Genomic DNA, 19234 nt, shown 5'->3' with positions numbered 1-19234 from the left:
CCCCATGATGGTCTCATCCTCAGCTCTAATCGTTCGAGGTTTGCTGAAACAGCCAGATGCCAGGTCCTACATGTAGGAACAAGGGATTCTGGCCACACCCACAGAGAGGGGGACTGTATCCTGGGAAGGATCCAGGGGGCAGAGTGGACAAAAAACTCCTCGTGAGCTCCCAGGGCCATGCTGTGAGCCCAAGGGCTGATCTGATCCTGGGGTGTATGGACAGGAGAGTGGGGGGCAGGGAGGGGAGTTTACCTCAGCATACGCCACTGGGGAGATGGATTCTGGGCACTGTGGCCAGTTCTGGGGTACATGTTTTTAAAAGGATGTTGAGAAAATTGGAGAAGGTGCAAAAACTGAATGGAGGGCTGGAGAAAACCTCTGGCAGCAAGAGCCGGTGAGCTCGGGCTGTTCAGCTTGTCCAAACGAAGAGAGAGGTGACTCGGTGAGAGGGCTTAAGGACCTTCCCAGGGAGAAAATACGGTACTAGTGGGCTCTTTAACCGAGCCGAGAACGGCTGGCCAAGGACCCAGGACTGGACACTGAAGCCAGACAAATTCGCTCAGAGATCAGCCCACATTTCTTTTTCTCTCTTTTTTTTAAATTTTGGATTATTTTCATTTGTCCTCTAGTTTTTGAGGCTCTATGGTTCACATTTTCAAGTGTTTTGCTGCAATCACAAAGGCTAGAAATGTCCTGATTTCTTCTTCTTTCAAAACAAAAAACCTCCTCAGTTCAGTAGTGTTAACAGGCTCACAAATCCTGCCATGTAAATATCAGAAACTCAACCATCATTACAACAGTGAGCTTGTGCTTAAAGAGACATTGGACAATGTCAGATCCTTCTGTTTAACAGGGTGTCACCATATTGAAGAGTGAGTATCATTAAACACCTGTGTCGTTTCTAGTTCAGTGAAATCTCACCAGATCAGGTATGGCTGTTCAATGTTAATATTCAAAAAAAATGGCCAGGTGTGCTGGGTGTTTTGCAGGAGAATGTACTTTGTCTGTGTATTGAATAAAGGTAACCAGATACGTAAGTATCTCTCTACCCTCTGTTTTGCTGGGTACATAATTTTTCCATAACCACTGTAACCCAAGCGCCCCAAGTGTAATGCTTCTGAGAAGCAAACTCTTCCTGAAGGCTCTGAATCAGAGATTGACAGGAGGTTAGTAATCCTTTGCAGGTCCCCTCCGCACCCATCTATCAGAGTTTGCCTAGGAAGAATGCCACCCAACTTTCCTTTAATTACTAAGGGAGGAAGGGAAGGGAGAGGATTAGAGCCTAAATCCAACAAACACACAGGCAAGCACACAAGGTGGTAACTACAAAAACAACAAGGAGTCCGGTGGCACCTTAAAGACTAACAGATTTATTTGGGCATAAGCTTTCGTGGGTAAAAACCTCCCTTCTTCGGATGTTTGCTACAGGGATTGGTTCCTGGGTTGGTATTTCTGTGGTGTGGTGTGTAGTTGCTGGTGAGTATTTGCTCACCGGACATTGACTCTTATCTGAGCTGGATCAGACGCCTCCCGAGGAGTTCAGGTGAGTGTCCCACCCTAACCCCTTTGCGCCGTCCTGGCTGCAAGTAAGGGCCTACCTCTGCAAGTGCGCTCCCCCAAAACAACAAACCCCGACAATAAGGCACTTACTGGTATCAACAGCTGTCACGGGCTGACAGCTGATCCCCACTGTTAGGGAGAGAGAGAGATCCTGATTGCTACTGTGCTTAAAATCACAGCTCAGCAGCAGGGCCGGCTCCAGGGTTTTGGCCGCCCCAAGCAACCAACCAAACAAAAAAAAAAAGCCGCGATCGCGATCTGCGGCGGCAATTCGGCGGGAGGTCCTTCGCTCCGAGCAGGAGTGAGGGACCGTCCGCCGAATTGCCGCCGAACAGCTGGACGTGCCGCCCCTCTCCGAAGTGGCCGCCCCAAGCACCTGCTTGGTAAGCTGGTGCCTGGAGCCAGCCCTGCTCAGCAGACAGGCACCTTCTCACTCTCCTGAGAAAGAGTAAAAAAAAACCCCTCCCCACCAGACCGGCTTCCCTAAATACCCTTCTGGTTGCTAGGCAACTCCCCCTGGTAGGTTCCCGCTCTTTTTGTGCTTCCCGCCCTGTGCCTTTTGCAGGGAACTGAAACTTTGCAAGACCTATGCATAACCCAACTTTGCAAAACCTATGCATAACCCTTCTTAACTGCATGCATGCACCCTACATGGATGTGTCCCAAGCATGCACAATTTAACTAAGGAACCTCATTTTTTACACCACAACCTCCCACGTTTTTAACCATTCCTCGATGGTTGGGCTGTTTTTCTGTTTCCAGTGAGGACTGAGAGGCCACTAACAGCCAAGCAGCCCCTAGCAGCTGAGAGGTTAATTCTTCATCCCCGCCGTGTGACCTTTTCTGCTAGGAAGCCGCAGGAGGATTCCCAAAGGCTCATTTGGCAATACCCAACCGTTTGGGATGTTTGGGTACAGATTGCATCCCAAGACTCTCCAACGACTGGCCAGGTTCTCCATCTCTGCACAAAACCTCCTCTTTCACCACCATTTCCCCATCAGTGTGTTTTTAACCTGCCTTGTGCGAGGTACCACTGAAACCATGTCTTAAAGACATTTTCTTTTTTGTGCTGCAGACTGAGGTCACTGGTGTCCTCTTTTCCGGATCAAGCCCCATTCCTCTGGGCAGGGCCGGCTCTAGGATTTTTGCCTCCCCAAGCAAAAAAAAAACCAAAACAACCTCCGGGAGTGCAACTGCCAAAGCAAAAAAAAAAAGGTGTCCGGAATTGTGCCGCCCCTGAAATTGTGCCACCCCAAGCACGTGCTTGGTTTGCTGGTGCCTAGAGCCGGCCCTGCCTCTGGGGTAATTTGTCTCCCCACATCCTTTTCCCAGCAGGTCACATATGGACACTTTTTTTGTTTGGAAAGCTACCAGCAAAGGCTGGTTTGAATTAGTTCTAATTTTTTGTTTCCTAATTGACCAGACGCCATGGCTTCTATTAAAGTTAGCTGGCTGTCTAGGTGTTCTAGAAAGTTGAGAAACCTAATCATAGAATCATAGAATCATAGAATATCAGGGCTGGAAGGGACCTCAGCAGGTCATCTAGTCCAACCCCCTGCTCAAAGCAGGACCAATCCCCAACTAAATCATCCCAGCCAGGGCTTTGTCAAGCCGGGCCTTAAAAACCTCCAAGGAAGGAGACTCCACCACCTCCCTAGGTAACCCATTCCAGTGCTTCACCACCCTCCTAGTGAAATAGTGTTTCCTAATATCCAACCCAGACCTCCCCCACTGCAACTTGAGACCATTGCTCCTTGTTCTGTCATCTGCCACCATTGAGAACAGCCGAGTTCCATCCTCTTTGGAACCTCCCATTCAGGTAGTTGAAAGCAGCTATCAAATCCCCCCTCATTCTTCTCTTCTGGAGACTAAACAATCCCAGTTCCCTCAGCCTCTCCTCATAAGTCATGCGCTCCAGACCCCTAATCATTTTTGTTGCCCTCCGCTGGACTTTTTCCAATTTTTCCACATCCTTCTTGTAGTGTGGGGCCCAAAGCTGGACACAGTACTCCAGATGAGGCCTCACCAATGTCGAATAAAGGGGAACGATCACGTTCCTCGATCTGCTGGCAATGCCCCTACTTATACAGCCCAAAATGCCGTTAGCCTTCTTGGCAACAAGAGCACACTGTTGACTCATATCCAGCTTCTCGTCCACTGTGACCCCTAGGTCCTTTTCTGCAGAACTGCTGCCTAGCCATTCGGTCCCTAGTCTGTAGCAGTGCATGGGATTCTTCCGTCCAAAGTGCAGGACTCTGCACTTGTCCTTGTTGAACCTCATCAGGTTTCTTTTGGCCCAATCCTCTAATTTGTCTAGGTCCCTCTGTATCCGATCCCTACCCTCTAGTGTATCTACCACGCCTCCCAGTTTAGTGTCATCTGCAAACTTGCTGAGAGTGCAGTCCACACCATCCTCCAGATCATTAATGAAGATATTAAACAAAACCGGCCCCAGGACCGACCCTTGGGGCACTCCGCTTGAAACCGGCTGCCAACTAGACATGGAGCCATTGATCACTACCCGTTGAGCCCGACGATCTAGCCAGCTTTCTATCCACCTTATAGTCCATTCATCCAGCCCATACTTCTTTAACTTGGCAGCAAGAATACTGTGGGAGACCGTATCAAAAGCTTTGCTAAAGTCAAGGAATAACACATCCACTGCTTTCCCCTCATCCACAAAGGCAGTTATCTCATCATAGAAGGCAATTAAGTTAGTCAGGCACGACTTCCCCTTGGTGAATCCATGCTGACTGTTCCTGATCACTTTCCTCTCCTCTAAGTGTTTCATAATTGATTCCTTGAGGACCTGCTCCATGATTTTTCCAGGGACTGAGGTGAGGCTGACTGGCCTGTAGTTCCCCAGATCCTCCTTCTTCCCTTTTTTAAAGATGGGCACTACATTAGCCTTTTTCCAGTCATCCGGGACCTCCCCCGATCGCCATGAGTTTTCAAAAATAATGGCTAATGGCTCTGCAATCTCATCTGCCAACTCCTTTAGCACCCTCGGATGCAGTGCATCCGGCCCCATGGACTTGTGCACGTCCAGCTTTTCTAAATAGTCCCAAACCACTTCTTTCTCCACAGAGGGCTGGTCACCTTCTCCCCATACTGTGCTGCCCAGTGCAGCAGTCTGGGAGCTGACCTTGTTCGTGAAGACAGAGGCAAAAATATAATTGAGTACATTAGCTTTTTCCACATCCTCGGTCACTAGGTTGCCTCCCTAATGCCTGACTTGAAGTACTAGTACCAGGGGAAAGTGGGCCAGTTAAAGTTAGTTTTGATCTCTAAATAAGTTAGAAAAGTGTCTTTACTGAATGGCTGGCCATCCGTGTGTATTCCAGGGCTCTCCCGATCTTTGAAGCTCTCTGGTTCATGATTTGGGTTAAGATCTGGATTATTTTCAGTGGGTGTCATTGGTGAGGGAAAAGAACTGATCTGATCTCTAGTTCTAGCCCAAACCCACAGAGCAGCCTTTGCTAAAGGAGGTGTGTACATTTCTGGTGGGATTTTTTTTTATCAATCAGTGGTAGCCGAGGGATGTTTACACTGCTCCAATTTTCTTGTTCCATAAAGACCCAGGGTTTGTCAGGGTTAGAGCGCCCCCCGTACTGCTTTGAGCGGGCTAGCTTGATAGTACCAGAGAAGATTTGAAACAGTGAGTCCACCCTGTTCAATGGGCATCTGCTCTCTTCCCTGGTCTTTTCTTATTCCGTATAAATTCTAACAACACCCTTTGTGTCCCTGCTAGCGTTTCATCTGGGGTAACAACAGAGAGATTCGGAAACCGGAAAGCTATCCTTAGCAGAATAGTCCTTTTGACTGTGGCTATTCTTCCCAACCCAAAAATCGCAGGCTTCCCCGAGCACTCCAGGGGAAGTGCTCTGTTCATTTGCTGACGCCGTGTCTTCACATTTAAATCATGGAGCAATTCTAGGCTGTCTGAGATTTGAATTCCCACCGATCTTACAGAAACTGTTGCCCATTTTGTACCCAAATGTTTTTGGGAGGAGAGACTTTTCAGAGTCTGGCAAGTTTCTAGGTAACATTTCAGATTTGGCGTAATTGATTTTAAATCCAGACGCTTTCCCAACATCCTGCATTTCTCTAGAAACGAATTTTAGGGAAATATTTGGGTTAGATAAAAATATTATTACATCATCGGTATCGAATGCTGTTTCCTGATGTGTGCCTGCACCTTTAATTCCTGTGGCCCATTGTTCCTTATCCTCTGAGCAAAAGGCGCTGTCACCAGTGCACAAAGTAAAGGAGACATAGACACATTTCTAACATCAAGCGGTGGATTCCCCATCTCTTGATGAAATTCTCTGGCCTGTGCTATACAGGGGTCAGATTAGATGAGCTAATGGTCCCTTTGGGGGAGGGGGTGGTAATATTCCTTCTAAAACTCTTGGCTATTGTTTAGTATTTGCTGTTATAACTCAGTCTCACTATCCAGAGAAACGTCTGATCGATTTTCAAATCTTGCTAAGTTATGGCCTCAGTGATGTCCAGTGGCAGTGAGTTCCACCGGATATTTGTGTATTTCCTTTTCTTCGTTTTGAGTTTGTCCACTTTCGTTGTCACTGAACTGCCCCTTTATTCTTGTGTTCAGACACAGGGTAAACAAATATTCCCGTCTAGTGTGTGTATTCCATTCATCCATTTCTGTCCTGCCCCTTCTGATTCACCCCCTCTCTTTTCACCTCCCATCTTTTCTGTCTCTCTTCAGATGAGTTTATCCAGACCCGTCATTCTTGTCTCCCTTCTTTGAACCCCCCTCTAATTCTTAAGACTTGCATCTGAAGAAGTGAGGTTCTTACCCACGAAAGCTTTATGCTCCCAATACTTCTGTTAGTCTTAAAGGTGCCACAGGACCCTCTGTTGCTTCCTCTAATTCTTGTGGAGTAAGAATTACTACTTAGCTGGAGTAATAGTGGCAGAATACGTCCTTATTGGATTTATCTAAAATTGACATTTTAATGGCTTTTAACTGTGGTAAAAGAAAGCCCCGTGTTATTTCTCTGCTGATTCACCCTTCTGAACAGCCAGCCTGGCTAATGGGCTCTAGGAACCTGAACTAAACATTCTGGAACTCAGGATTTTAGCCACTTGTAGTCATCAAAACTCCCCAGTGTGTCAGGTGTGTTACTGGGGAGCTTTTCTTTCCAATTGGGAGGTAAGTGGGACTGTGCTGTAGAGCGCGATTCCTTGGAGAGGAGTGGGGCTGCAGCTTGCAAGCAGGGCCCGGCACTACCTGCTAGTGGGTAGCCTACAACGGCTCTCTGGCTATTTACCCCGGGGAGCTGGCAGCTCAGAAGTAGGAAGGCGAGGCGGATATGACCTGCCAGTGGTTCTGACTCGGGTGAGAATTCCCCAGCGTTGCCTTAAAGCCATTAGCCTTACAAGAACTGTCCTGGAGCAAAGGCAGCCGGGCAGCTTTGTCCCCTGGTCTGTGCTGCAAACCCCAAGTGTGATGCAACACAGAGAAAGGCCAGACCAGACCTGCCCCCACCCACTGGCACATCGACCCCATGGCATTGCTGTGCCCAGCACAGCTCGGAGGATTTTGTCAGGGACTCAGCCCCTCTCTCTGGACACCGAGGAGTCTGGGCTAGTGGTGAGAGCTGAGGAATGGGGGTCCCCGCTCTGTCCCTGACTCCCTGGGTGCAGGGAGGTGTGGGGGCGGGAGGCAGGTGTGAAGTAGCCCTGTGCTGCCTAGGCAGTGCCCCTGAGCCAGGGAGCTCCCTTGGACCAGCCCGCAGCCCCAGGTGTGGCATGGAGGTAGGGGGGCTGTAAGGTCTCAGCGCCGGCTGGTTCCGCTGGCTTCTTCCCTCCCCTGCTGTGGGTAAGTTCCCAGGCCCCCCAACCTGAAAGCAGCACTGTCCCACCCTCGCCCGAAGAGACGCCACCTGCATGCAGCGTGGGGGCTGCCCACGGCCTGTGCCCTCTGGGCTAATGGGCTGGAGAGCACCTGGCCGGCAGCAGCACTGGAGAACCCGGGCACCTGTGCAGCTGAGGGCAGAAATGGAGACGCCCACACACAGAGGCCATGGAGACACCAGGGCTGTGACCTCGCCACAGCACATATGCCCGGCCAGACTGGGCCTCATTCAGAACTGGGTGGCAGACCCAGGGTCGCTCCGTGGGGACGCTCTCCCCAGACGCAGAGCTGACCCCACGGTCCCTGCGGGAGGCTGGGGCACAGTGCCGCAGGCAGTAGTGAAGGGGGCCCACAAGGCGGCCCTGCGGGTCTGGGGCTCTGTGTGTCAGACACTGTCACTCTAAGCAGCTGAGCGCCTGCAGCCCCTCAGTGCCCGGGAGGTGTCAGCCCAGCTGCCCCTGCTAACCCCCTTGGGGGCATGACCCGGCCTCCCAACCACCCCCAGCCCGGCACTCGGCTTGGCTTGCTGCCCCCAGCAGCTGTGGGGCGCTGCTGTGCCGCGGCTGGCTCCACTCCAGAGGTGGCTGCATGTCGCTGGCAGGGGGCAGGAGAGACGGGTCATGCAAACACACGTTTCCGCGGCGCTCGGCAGGGAAGGCGCGACATGAAAGCGAAGCCGCTGGTGACTCGCAGGCGCCCGGCTGTGCCCTGCCCCGTTCGGCAGAGGGCAGAGCGCGCATGACGCCGGTGTTTACACGGGGGCGCTAGGGCGCAAGGGAGGGCAGGCAGCGGAAAGCGGAGTTAGCAAATTCTCCGGCCTAATTCACTCGGAGCGCGGCAGGGGGAATCGGCGCAGCCGGGGGCCGCGCAGCCCCATCTGCGTCCCGGCCTCATGCGCTTCACTTGAAACATCTGGTCCGGATTTGGGGGGAGGCGAGGGGGGCCTCCTGCCGCCGCCTGCTCGGAGCCCGGCCGAGCGCGCGTCTGCGGCCCCCGGGCTCGCCAGGCTCCCGAGCTCGGGCCGAGCGGAGCAGAGCCGGGCCCGGCGAGCCCGGGCGGGCGCAAAGTCCTGGGCACGGCCCTGGCAGAGCCTCGGGCAGGGCTCGGGGTCTGTCCATGGTGCTGCGTGTGTGTGTGTGTGTGTGTGTCCCTGACCGCCGGTCTCCAGGGCGGTGTGTGTGTGTGTATCTGTGTGCAGGGCTCTGTGTGTCGCCAGGGGTGTGTGTGTGTATCTGTGTGCAGGGCTCTGTGTGTGTCGCCAGGGGTGTGTGTGTGTATCTGTGTGCAGGGCTCTGTGTGTGTCGCCAGAGGGGATTGTCTGTCCATGGCGGGGTGTATCTGTGTGTGTGTCCGTCCATGGCTCTGTGTGTGTGTGTCTCCATGGCTCTGTGTGTGTGTGTGTGTGTGTGCGTGTGTGTCTCCATGACGGTGTGTGTCTGTGTGTATATCTGTGTGCAGAGCTCTGTGTGTGTCGCCAGAGGGGGTTGTCTGTCCATGGAGGGGTGTATCTCTGTGTGTGTCCGTCCATGGCTCTGTGTGTGTGTGTGTGTGTGTGTATCTATCTGTGTCCATGGTTCTGTGTGTCTCCTGGCGGGTGTGTGTGTGTGTGTATCTGTGTGCAGGGCTCTGTGTGTGTCGCCAGGGGGTTTGTCTGTCCATGGCGGGGTGTATCTCTGTGTGTGTGTCTCCAGGGCAGGGTGTGTGTGTGTGTGTGTCTACCTAGCTATGTCCGTGGCTCTGTGTGTGTGTGTGTGTCTCCATGGCTGTGTGTGTCTCCATGGCTGTGTGTCTGTGTGTGTCCATGGCGGTGTGTGTCTGTGTGTATATCTGTGTGCAGAGCTCTGTGTGTGTCGCCAGAGGGGATTGTCTGTCCATGGAGGGGTGTATCTGTGTGTGTGTGTCCGTCCATGGCTCTGTGTGTGTGTGTGTGTATCTATATGTGTCCATGGCTGTGTGTATGTGTCTCCAGGGCGGTGTGTGTGTGTGTGTGTGTGTCTATATCTGTGTGCAGGGCTCTGTGTGTGTGTGTGTGTGTGTGTCTCCAGAGCGGTGTGTGTGTGTGTGTCTATATCTGTGTGCAGGGCTCTGTGTGTGTCCAGGGCGGTGTGTGTGTGTCTATATCTGTGTACAGGGCTCTGTCTGTGTGTCTCCAGAGCGGTGTGTGTGTCTATATCTGTGTGCAGGGCTCTGTGTGTGTCCAGGGCGGTGTGTGAGTGTGTGTGCGCGCGCGTCTCCAGGGCGGTGTGTGTGTGTCCATGGCTCTGCGTGCCCGTGGCGGGCTCAGCTCCCCGCCCCCGCCCGACACCGGGCTGTGTTTACACGCGCACTGAAGGAACGCGGAGCACACTCCCCCCAGCCCCCAGGAGGGAGCGGGGCCGCGGCGCGGGGAGGGTCGGGGCTGGAGCCGGCCGGCGGGGGGCGGAGCCGGCGGGGGGCGGGGCTTGCTCGCTTTTGCCCCCCAGCCTCCCAAACTTTCCTGCAACTCGGCAGCAGAAGCCCCCGCAAAGCAGCCGCCGCGTCCCCAGCGGAGCCCGGGCGGGGAAGGAGCAGCGGGGCCCGCGGGCTGGACCGGGGCTTCCCTGGGCTGACGCAACGTCCCCGCGGGGATCCACCTGGCCGGGCTGCGAGCCGGCTCCGGGCGGCATGGAGGGGGTAAGGGGCGGGCTGGGGTGCAGAGCCGGGGGGGACGGGGGGCTCAGAGCCGCGGGGGGCGCAGAGCCAGCTGGAGAGCGGGGTCGCAGAGCCGGGGGGGGGTCGCAGAGCCAGCTGGGGAGCGGGGTCGCAGAGCCGGGGGGGAGCGAGGGGTGCAGAGCCAGGGGGGCCGGGGGGCTCAGAGCCGGGGGAGAGCGAGGGATGCAGAGCCAGGGGGGCCGGGGGGCTCAGAGCCGCGGGGGGCGCAGAGCCAGCTGGGGAGCGGGGTCGCGGGGCCGGGGGGCGCAGAGCCAGGGGGCCGGGGGGAGGCACCGCAGAGCCTGGGGGCCGGCGAGGGTCGGACTGGGCGCGCCGGAGGCGGCACTTTGCCCCCGTGCGCTGGTTGTTGCCGGCTCGGCAGGAACGTGCTGCGGGGAGCCCGGGCGGAGTCGGCCCCGGGGCGCTGGGGTGGGGGTGGGGGTCGGTACACGGGGGGGTATCTCAGGCGCTGGGGGGGTCAGTGGTGCTGGAACTAGGGGGGCTGCCGCACCCCTGGCTTGCAGCGGTAACAATAAACAGGGAATCCGTGGTTTCCATGGTTCCCATCATCTGCACCCCCCACTGTCAACATTGCTCCAGCACCGCTGGGGGGGGGCGGTGCCCGGGGAGGGGGGGGCTGGTACATGGGGGGGTGCCCGGGGCAGGACATGGGGAGGGGCGGTGCCCAAGGAAGGGGGATGCCCGGGGGGCGGTGCCCAGGGAAGAGGGGGTGGTACAAGGGGAGGGGGCGGTGCCCGGGGAGGGGGGGCTGGTACATGGGGCCTCCAGGGTAGCCCCGCTCCTTGGTTACGTTAGTTGCTCTCAGGCTCGGCGAGCCCGACCTGCATCTTCCCGCCTCGGGTCGCCCGAGCCCGGCGGGGGCCGGAGCGACGCCCCGGAGCTAGCCTGGGTAGCCCCCCCATCCCCACGGGGCCCGTGCTCCGCCCGCTGGGGGCGGGGCAGGGAGACCCGGGGGGCCGGGGCGGGGGTCGGACGTAGCGGGGGACAGGGGGACCCCGAGGGGGGCGGGGCAGGGGGTCCCCCTCTCAGTAATTTTCCACCCGGCATGTGGTGGGGCAGGGCCGAGGAGTAACCATGTGGCGGCTGATGTAACACCCCCGCCCCCCTCCCCGCTGCTTAAAGGAGCCAGAGCCTCTACTGGGGAAGACCTTGGAGGACGTGGGGGGGCTCTCCTACCTTGGGGCCATTGACCCCCCCATAGAGACGTGGGGGCTCCCCTCCTGTGGGGCCACTGACCCCCATGGGGATGGGGGGGCTCTGCCCTGGGGTCAGTAGCCTCGCAGAGTCAGGGCAAAGTGTTATGTTGGGTTAAGACCTTGCTCAGAGCTGGGGTCCGTGGGTACCTAACCCCGGGCAGCAAGAGGAGGTGTGAGAGCCGCCGAGCTCCGTGGGCTGGGGGGGATCCCAGAGCTGGTCTGGGGCTGGAACACCTAGATCCCAAGGCCAGAAGGGGCCGTTGCGACCTGGTCTGACCCCCTGTACAGCCCAGGCCAGAGCCCTGCCCCCCATAACTCCTATTAGACAAGCAGCCAGCCCTGGAGAATCCACCCCAGCCTGGGGAAATTGTTCCAACAGTTAATTACTCTGGCGGTTAAACTCTCACACTGTATTGCCAGTCTGTCTGGCCTCAGCCTTCAGCCGCTGATGGGGGCCGTGATGGGGTGGCGCTGGTGGAGGGCGCCCTGCCGGGGAGCCGGTCAGTCACGCCCATTGCCCTGTGTGTGTGGGTGGGGGGTGGGCAGAGGACTTGAGCTGGGCTCAGTGAGGCTGGAGCTTCCAGGCGGGACGGGCTTGGAGCGCGTGGGCGCTGGGTGGTGATTAGGCGCTAGCAGCCGGAAAGGTCAGTGCCGGGGGTCTGGGGGGATTTGGGAGGGAGGGCAGGGCCTGGGGTGTTCAGCCCTGCCTGGGGGTGTCACGTCCCAGGGCAGACGAGGCTAGAGGGCAGGTCCGGTTATTCTGAGCAGCATGGATTCCCAGACCCTGCAGTGTGACCCATGGAGCTCCCTGCCACAGGGCCTGCAGAGTCCGGACCTGAGGCTGCGTTTACAGGGGGCTGGCTGAGTGTGTGAGCTACGGGAAGGGGCATCAGCTCTCATGCTTCAGGGCTCAGCACATGCGTCAGGAAGGCCTCTGGCTCCCTGAAGGACACAGGGCTCTTGCCACCCTCTGGGATGTTCCCCTCCCTTGCCTGTGGTTGGAGGGGGTTCCAGGTCCAGCCCCGAGCGGGAGCCAAACCTCCACTGAGCAACTTACCGAGGGTCGGATGCATTCTCCATTGCTGGCCACTCTGAAGTCACAGGAGCAGTTGGGGCCAGGGCCATGGTCAGGCATCTGTGGGTGACGCAGCCCCGGCCAGCCCTTAAAGGGGCCATGCACCCCCGAGCTCGTTCTCCAAAGGGCAGTTGGCTGGGCGCTGGCTGCCAATCCTCTGAAAGGAACAGTGTTCTCCCTCAGACCTCCAGCAGGTCTTGGAGAGGCAGGACACTACGCCGGAGCCCAGTCCCCTCTGAACAGGGACGGCACCGCTGCCCACTGCCTCTGGATCTAGTTCCGGCGGAGATGAGCGAGCCCCTTTAACTCTTAAAGGGATGCTACCTCTCCCCTTGGGTCTCAGCCCCCCGCATCTCAGTACGATGCCCTACGCCCCGGCCAGTACCGAGCGGAGAACGAGAACCGGTGGCCAGGCACACGTGTGTGGCACGGGTGGTGAAGGGGCACTGGGCAGCACTGGCTCTCAGAGCCAGCCCCGCTGCCAGACACAAATTCTAGGGCTCAGTACAGGGTACCTGGGTGACATTGGGCCATGCTAGACAGGGCGTCAGATGGGACAGTCACCGACGTGGTTCCTTCTGCTCTTGAGCTCCGTGCCTCTCTGACTCGGATTTCTGCTCTAGAACTGGGTCTTCACCAGTGCTTGGAGCAGGGCCAGTAGCTCTGGTTTATGACAAATTAAAGGATTGGGCCAAAGGAAATCTGATGAGGTTCAACAAGGACAAGTGCAGAGTCCTGCACTTAGGACGGAAGAATCCCATTCACTGTTACAGACTAGGGACCGAATGGCTAGGAAGCAGTTCTGCAGAAAAGGACCTAGGGGTCACAGTGGACGAGAAGCTGGATATGAGTCAACAGTGTGCTCTTGTTGCCAAGAAGGCTAACGGCATTTTGGGCTGTATAAGTAGGGGCATTGCCAGCAGATCGAGGGACGTGATCGTTCCCCTTTATTCGACATTGGTGAGGTCTCATCTGGAGTAGTGTCCAGTTTTGGGCCCCACACTACAAGAAGGATGTGGAAAAATTGGAAAGAGTCCAGCGGAGGGCAACAAAAATGATTAGGGGGCTGGAGCACGTGACTTATGAGGAGAGGCTGAGGGAACTGGGATTGTTTAGTCTGCAGACGAGAAGAATGAGGGGGGATTTGATAGCAGCCTTCAACTACCTGAAAGGGGGTTCCAAAGAAGATGGATCTAGACTGTTCTCAGTGGTAGCAGATGACAGAACAAGGAGCAATGGTCTCAAGTTGCAGTGGGGGAGGTCTAGGTTGGATATTAGGAAAAACTTTTTCACTAGGAGGGTGGTGAAGCACTGGAATGGGATGATTTAGCAGGAGATCAGTCCTACTTTGAGCAGGGGGTTGGACTAGATGACCTCCTGAGGTCCCTTCCAACCCTGATATTCTATGATTCTATGTCCCTCCCCACATGGGAGTGAGCAGGGGTGGGCGTGGGATGGGCAAGAGACAGTAGAAACCTGATTTGCCTACATGCAAATTGCCTGAGCCCAGTCTTGGTGGTGGCATTTTCCATCCTGGAGGATTGGTAGCTGGGACTGTACCCTTCGCTCACTACTGAAATGCAGCCACCTCTGGGGTGGGGTGCAGCAGCTGTTTGACCAGACCACAGTTTAGGACAGGCAGGGGAAGGAGGCTCCTGTATCCGTTTGCAGCCGGGGGCAGGAGGTTGCAGTTGCCCATGGTGCGGATCCAGGGCAGCAGGAGGGAAGGCAGCTCGGGGTGGCCAGTGTCCGTGTGCCAGGCAGGCTCTTGGTTTCCATCTCGCCCGGAAGCGCCGCTCTGAAATAGACGCGCCGTACTGAGTGCCCGGTGAATGCCGGGGCAGCGAGATGGCTGGGAGAGGTTTTCTAGCATCCTTACTGCAGGGGGGGCTTGGGACATGGAGCCGGATCCCTGCCAACCCCGGAGCTCGACAGCAGCTGGGCCCAGCTAGCCATGGGGGAGGGTGGGCTGGGGCCTCCTGGAGGGGAAGAAAGGAGTCGGGAGCATGGCCCAGGGCATTGGGATTGGCTTAGCACCCGGGATGGGTGAGTAACCCCCCCCCCCCCGCCGCCTGCTCTGTGCAGCGCCTGTAGCGCACCTGCTCCAAGCAGCCGGCACCCTGACCGGGCTGGGGGCTGTGCCAGGGTTCATGCCCCTGCCCGGGACCCCGTCCCTGCACCCTCGGAGCTGCTGGGTAGGAGGCAGGGGCTGGGGACTGGCCCAGGAGCCATCGGCTCTGGGCGGTGCCTCCTGCTCCTTATCTCACCCGCTCAGGCCCTGCTGCAGCCCAGCTGGCCTGGCTCTGGAGGCCCCGCACCCTGCTCCAGCCCCACCTCCTCCCAGCAGGCCAACACCCCCACCCCGGCCTGCTCCAGGCCCCACTCCCCCGGCACCTCCCCAGGCCGTAGCTCTCTCCGGCGGGGGCTCGAGCCACGCTGGGGCGCAGGACGAGGGGCAGGGGACTACGGGGGATTGCAAGGTGGCCCTGCCGCTGTGGGTGGAGCTGAGTCTGGGGGCCAGAGGGCTCCTGGCAGCCTGGCGAGCTGCGCTCCTGGCGCAGTGACCTGTGCGCTGGCAGCGAGGCAGGGCTCTGTCAGGGCCCGAGCGGGGGGCTCAGACTGTGAGCAGGGCGGCCCAAGCGTGTGGCGCGCCGAGGAATGGGGGGGTGGCAGCATCCCCCCAGGTCTGGCAGCAGCTGGTCCCCGGCAGCGGCAGTAGCACGCGCGGTGCAGCAGGGCAGAAGGAAATCGCCTCCCATCTGTGTCCTCCGCGGCAGCTGAGCTCCGGCCGAGTCCCTCTGCTCCCGCCTGTGCCAGGCGCAGCCACGTGCCGCCTCCAGCTCAGTCTTTGTGTGGGGCGAGCATGGGGCAAACTCCCCCCAGCCCTGCCTGTGCCCCTGGATCCCGACCCGCAGCCCCTGCCAGCCCAGCCCTGCCTGTGCCCCTGGATCCCGACCCGCAGCCCCTGCCAGCCCAGCCCTGCCTGTGCCCCTGGATCCCGACCCGCAGCCCCTGCCAGCCCAGCCCTGCCTGTGCCCCTGGATCCCGACCCGCAGCCCCTGCCAGCCCAGCCCTGCCCAGCCCTGCCTGTGCCCCTGGATCCCGACCCGCAGCCCCTGCCAGCCCAGCCCTGCCCTGCCTGTGCCCCTGGATCCCGACCCGCAGCCCCTGCCAGCCCAGCCCTGGCCTTCTCCTAAGCATAGCTGCCGGACGGTGGAACCATGCAATGATTATGTGATGGCAAGAAGTGACCCCCCAGAGACCAGCCTGACTAGAGGAACAAGCCCTAATCTAGGAATGAAAACAGATTTTGGAGGTGCAGGACAGGAGTCCGCCCCCCCCCCCCCGCTCCCCCAGGAGGGTAGGGGTCGGGCTGACCCCCCCCCCCCCGGGAGAGTAGGGGCGGGGGTGCAGGAAGAGAGTGCCCCCCCCAGGAGGGTAGGGGTGGGGCTGACCCCCTGGGGAGAGTGCCCCCCCAGGAGAGATGGGGCAGTGGTGCAGGATGGGGGTGCTCCCCCATGAGGGCAGGGGCACTTCCCAACCGGCTCCTCTCCCCCGTGCCCACGAGTCACTCCCGTCTCGTTTCTCCCCAGCTCTCTCCTGCACTGTCTGTGGACTGAGCCGCTTGGTGCCGACGTCTCCGTGCCAGCCGGGTGCAGCCAGCGAGACGGAGAGTGGGCAGGCGGGAGCCCCCGTGGCGGGCTGCGCAGCACACGCCCCAGCCCCCAGCCATGGCGGATAAATGCAGCGGGGGGTTACTGGTGAGTGCTGGGGGTCCCACTGCCTGGGTGCCCGGGAGGGCTTTGCTGGGGGTTGGATGGTGCCAGGCACCCTGCGCTCTCCAGGTCAGTGGCTGGCAGGCGAAGTCTCTGGGAGCAGCTGAGAAGGCAGAGCCCCCCTCCCCCGGTCAGCTGTGCATTACTGCGGGGGGGGTTGGTGGGGACAATGCTGCCTGACTCCCTGGAGCGTGAGATCTGACTGTTCTGGGCCAGGCTGTCACGAGGGAGAAGCTGGAACAGGAGTCTGGTGATCAGGACTCCTGGGTCCTCTTCCTGGTCCTATCCTGATTTGCTGCGTTCCACCCCTCCCATGCCTCAGTTTCCCCATCTGTCTGGAGGGGCCGGGGGAATGGCTGGCATTGCAGTTGCTCTGTCCCGGGGCCTGCCCATGGCATTTCCAGAGGCCCCTGCTGTTCCATTCGCTGTCTGGGCAGTGGTGGGGGGATTGGCAGCGCCACCCCATGGCCCAGTTGGTGCCGGTGCAAGGGCTGGGCTCTGCCCCATGGCGCCCTGCTGGACTGTCCGTGTGGTGGCTCTGGCGCTGCCCGTCCCCATTGTTCCGGGGGGTGGGGGTGGCGCCAGGCACGGGATTCGGGCAGGAGCTGAGCCGGCTCCAACTTGCAGAGCACAGTTTAGATCTTGGCGCTGCTGGCTCCCCTTGGAATGCATCAAGTGTTGATGGGGGGCTGAGACCCCCTCCCTCCCTCCCGGGCTCTGCCACCCTCTCGGGCTCCCTCTCCAGTTCTGGCTCAGTGGCGCGGTGGGTGGCGCGGGAAGTCTTGTGCATGAGCCCATGGTTGTCTCAGGGGAGGGGGGGGGGGGGCTGCGTCATGGGCTCGGCTGGCAGGGAAGGGCGGGGGCTGCCCTAGAGGTGCCAGGGCTGAGCACAGCCACCCCCAGAACAATGCCTCTTACTCAGGGGTGAGGGCGCTGGACCGGGAGCCGGGACTCCTGGGTTCCCTCCTGACTCACTGTGAAGGCTCCGTCCCGCTCTGTGCCTCGGTTTCCCCTGGGAAGCAGTAGCACGTAACCAGCCTGCTTTGTCACCACGAGCTGGATGGTCCCAGCTGGGCCCCCTCCAAACTTCACACATCCCCGAGAGCAGCTGGTCCCCCTGGGCCTGTCTGTGGCAGGGCCCTTGGCAGCAGTCGCTGTGAGCCCGAGGGGTGGCCCATAGAGCCTCCATCTCCCAGCATGCACTGCGGGGTGTGAGTGTGTGCCCTGTTAACCCTTCGTGGCGAGAGCCCCACCCCGACGGAGTCCTGCTCGCGTGGTGCACGTGTGACACCGCTCGCGTGGCCAGCACCCCAGGGATTGTCCCGGGCTCCTCTGGAGCCGCCGCAGCTGAACTGAGGAGCCGGGTTCAGGAGCCAGGGTTCCTGGCCTTGTGCGTCACGAGGGCTGTGCACACTCACTGGTGGGCTGGTCCCACGATCACCCGTGCCCAGCCCCTGTGCACCGAGAGCAGGAGTTGCTGCCGTTCCCATCAGCTCCCACGGTGCCCCAGGACCCAGGGGCCGATCGGCTCGCAGACCTGTGCTCTGACCACTAGGCCCTGCTTCTGTGACCTCTGGGGGGCCTGTGGGTGTGGTGCCCGTGGTATCGCCACTCCCAGGTGCTCTGCTCCTCCCTTATCACCCCTGCCCCGGGCTCCTCCCGCCGCAGAGCGGAGTTCCCTCCCCCATTGTGCTCGCCTGTGGTCCCCCCACCAGGCCTAGTCAGCCTCGGGGGGGTCTGCGGCCCGCGGGCACCTTCCCGTGCCCCTCTCGTGTTTTGCCGGGGCAGGGTGCAAAAAGGGCGCTGAGCGGGGGCAAAAGGCTGCAGAGAGCCCCGGGCGTGGGGCTGGGCAGATCTGTGGCGGGCAGGCGGCTGGGGAAGGGGAGGGTTGTCTCTAGTCCAGGGCGCTGTGTGTGGGGATACAGTGCAGCCTGCCAGGGCTCGGGGTCCCCCCAGGCAGGCCGGGGCGGGAGGAGAGCCCGGCTCTGCCTCCCCACATGGCCCCCTCCCCCGCGCGGGCTGGGGACGTGGCAGGAGATCAGTGCCTGCCCGAGGAGCGGCCTCTGCTGCAGGAAACGCTGGAGCAGCTGCAGAGCTCAGCCAAGCCTGGGCCCGCCCCCCGCCCGGGAGCCCTCCGAGGGGCTGGGGAGGCTCCCAGGGCCAGAGGCCGGCTATGGCATTTGTAACGGGCCCAGCTGCAGGCACCCGCGGGGGCGGAGGTTGCTCTGAGTGATGGGTGACTGCAGGTCCGACCCCCGTGGGTGGGATGCCAGGTCCTGCCCCGCTCTGCCCCCCATGCTGGTGCATCCTGTAGCCCTGTGCCCGTGTCCTGCTCCCCATCTCTCACGTACCGTCTGTGCTGAACCCCCTGCCCATGGCGCCGCCCTCTGGCACCCCCTCTGCCCCAAACTGCCTGCCCCAGAGCCTCCCCCATCTCAGCCTCTCCTGGGAGCCGCTGGCCCTGCCCCCTCCCCTGTCACTTACTGCCAGCGGGCCCCCAAGCGGGGGGCTGGGAGACCCCATCCAGCAGTGGCCTTTTGGGGCGCTGTGGCCCTCACGGCTCTGTGCCAAGCAGAGTGTGCGGGCTGTGCCCAGCTGGCGACCTGACCCACGTGTGCCATGGCCCCTGCTGGATGCTCTGCAGCGTCTCAGGACCCCTTACTGCTCCCAGCAGGGGAGAGTCTCCTGCAGCTTAGGGAGCAGCGCCCGGGGGCATCTAGGCCCCCCTCCCCCTGTCGGTGACTGAGCCTGGGCTCAGCCCAGAGCCCGACATCTGCCTCGCCTGCCCGCACCTGCCCAGCCCTCCTGTTTCCCTGGCAATAGGGTAAATGTCACCGGTACCCAAAGCAGCATCGCTGGGTTCTGGGGAAGGTGCAGGTCCCGGCAGGTATGGGAGGTCCCGGCAGATACAGGCAGCCCGGCCCCTCCCTGCACCTGGGCTTGGCTGTGGTTTTATTTTCCCCAGCAGATGGGAATAAAGATCCCAGGATGAATCGGCGGCTGGTCCCTCCCGCTCCCGCGGGCCTCCCAAAATAGCCCTGCGCCCCAGCCA

At 59.5% G+C, this 19234-nt stretch overlaps 1 protein-coding gene across 1 annotated transcript in view; it reads left to right on the top strand.

Annotated features, from left to right (window-relative positions):
- The first annotated feature begins 10049 nt into the window (after nt 1–10049).
- SLC6A9 (solute carrier family 6 member 9) overlaps nt 10050–19234 on the top strand; it is a 42745-nt gene continuing 33560 nt past the window's right edge. Inside the window, exons 1-2 of the mRNA XM_065409266.1 lie at nt 10050–10096; nt 16000–16167. Of these exons, the coding sequence (XP_065265338.1) occupies nt 16138–16167 (30 nt within the window). The 5' untranslated portion in view covers nt 10050–10096; nt 16000–16137. The remainder of the gene's footprint in view (nt 10097–15999; nt 16168–19234) is intronic.

This window comes from Emys orbicularis, chromosome 8 (genome assembly GCF_028017835.1).
Source record: "Emys orbicularis isolate rEmyOrb1 chromosome 8, rEmyOrb1.hap1, whole genome shotgun sequence".
Lineage (NCBI taxonomy): Eukaryota > Metazoa > Chordata > Testudines > Emydidae > Emys > Emys orbicularis.
The sequence above is the reverse complement of the archived record's forward strand: the minus strand, read 5'-3'. Positions and strand labels throughout refer to the sequence as shown.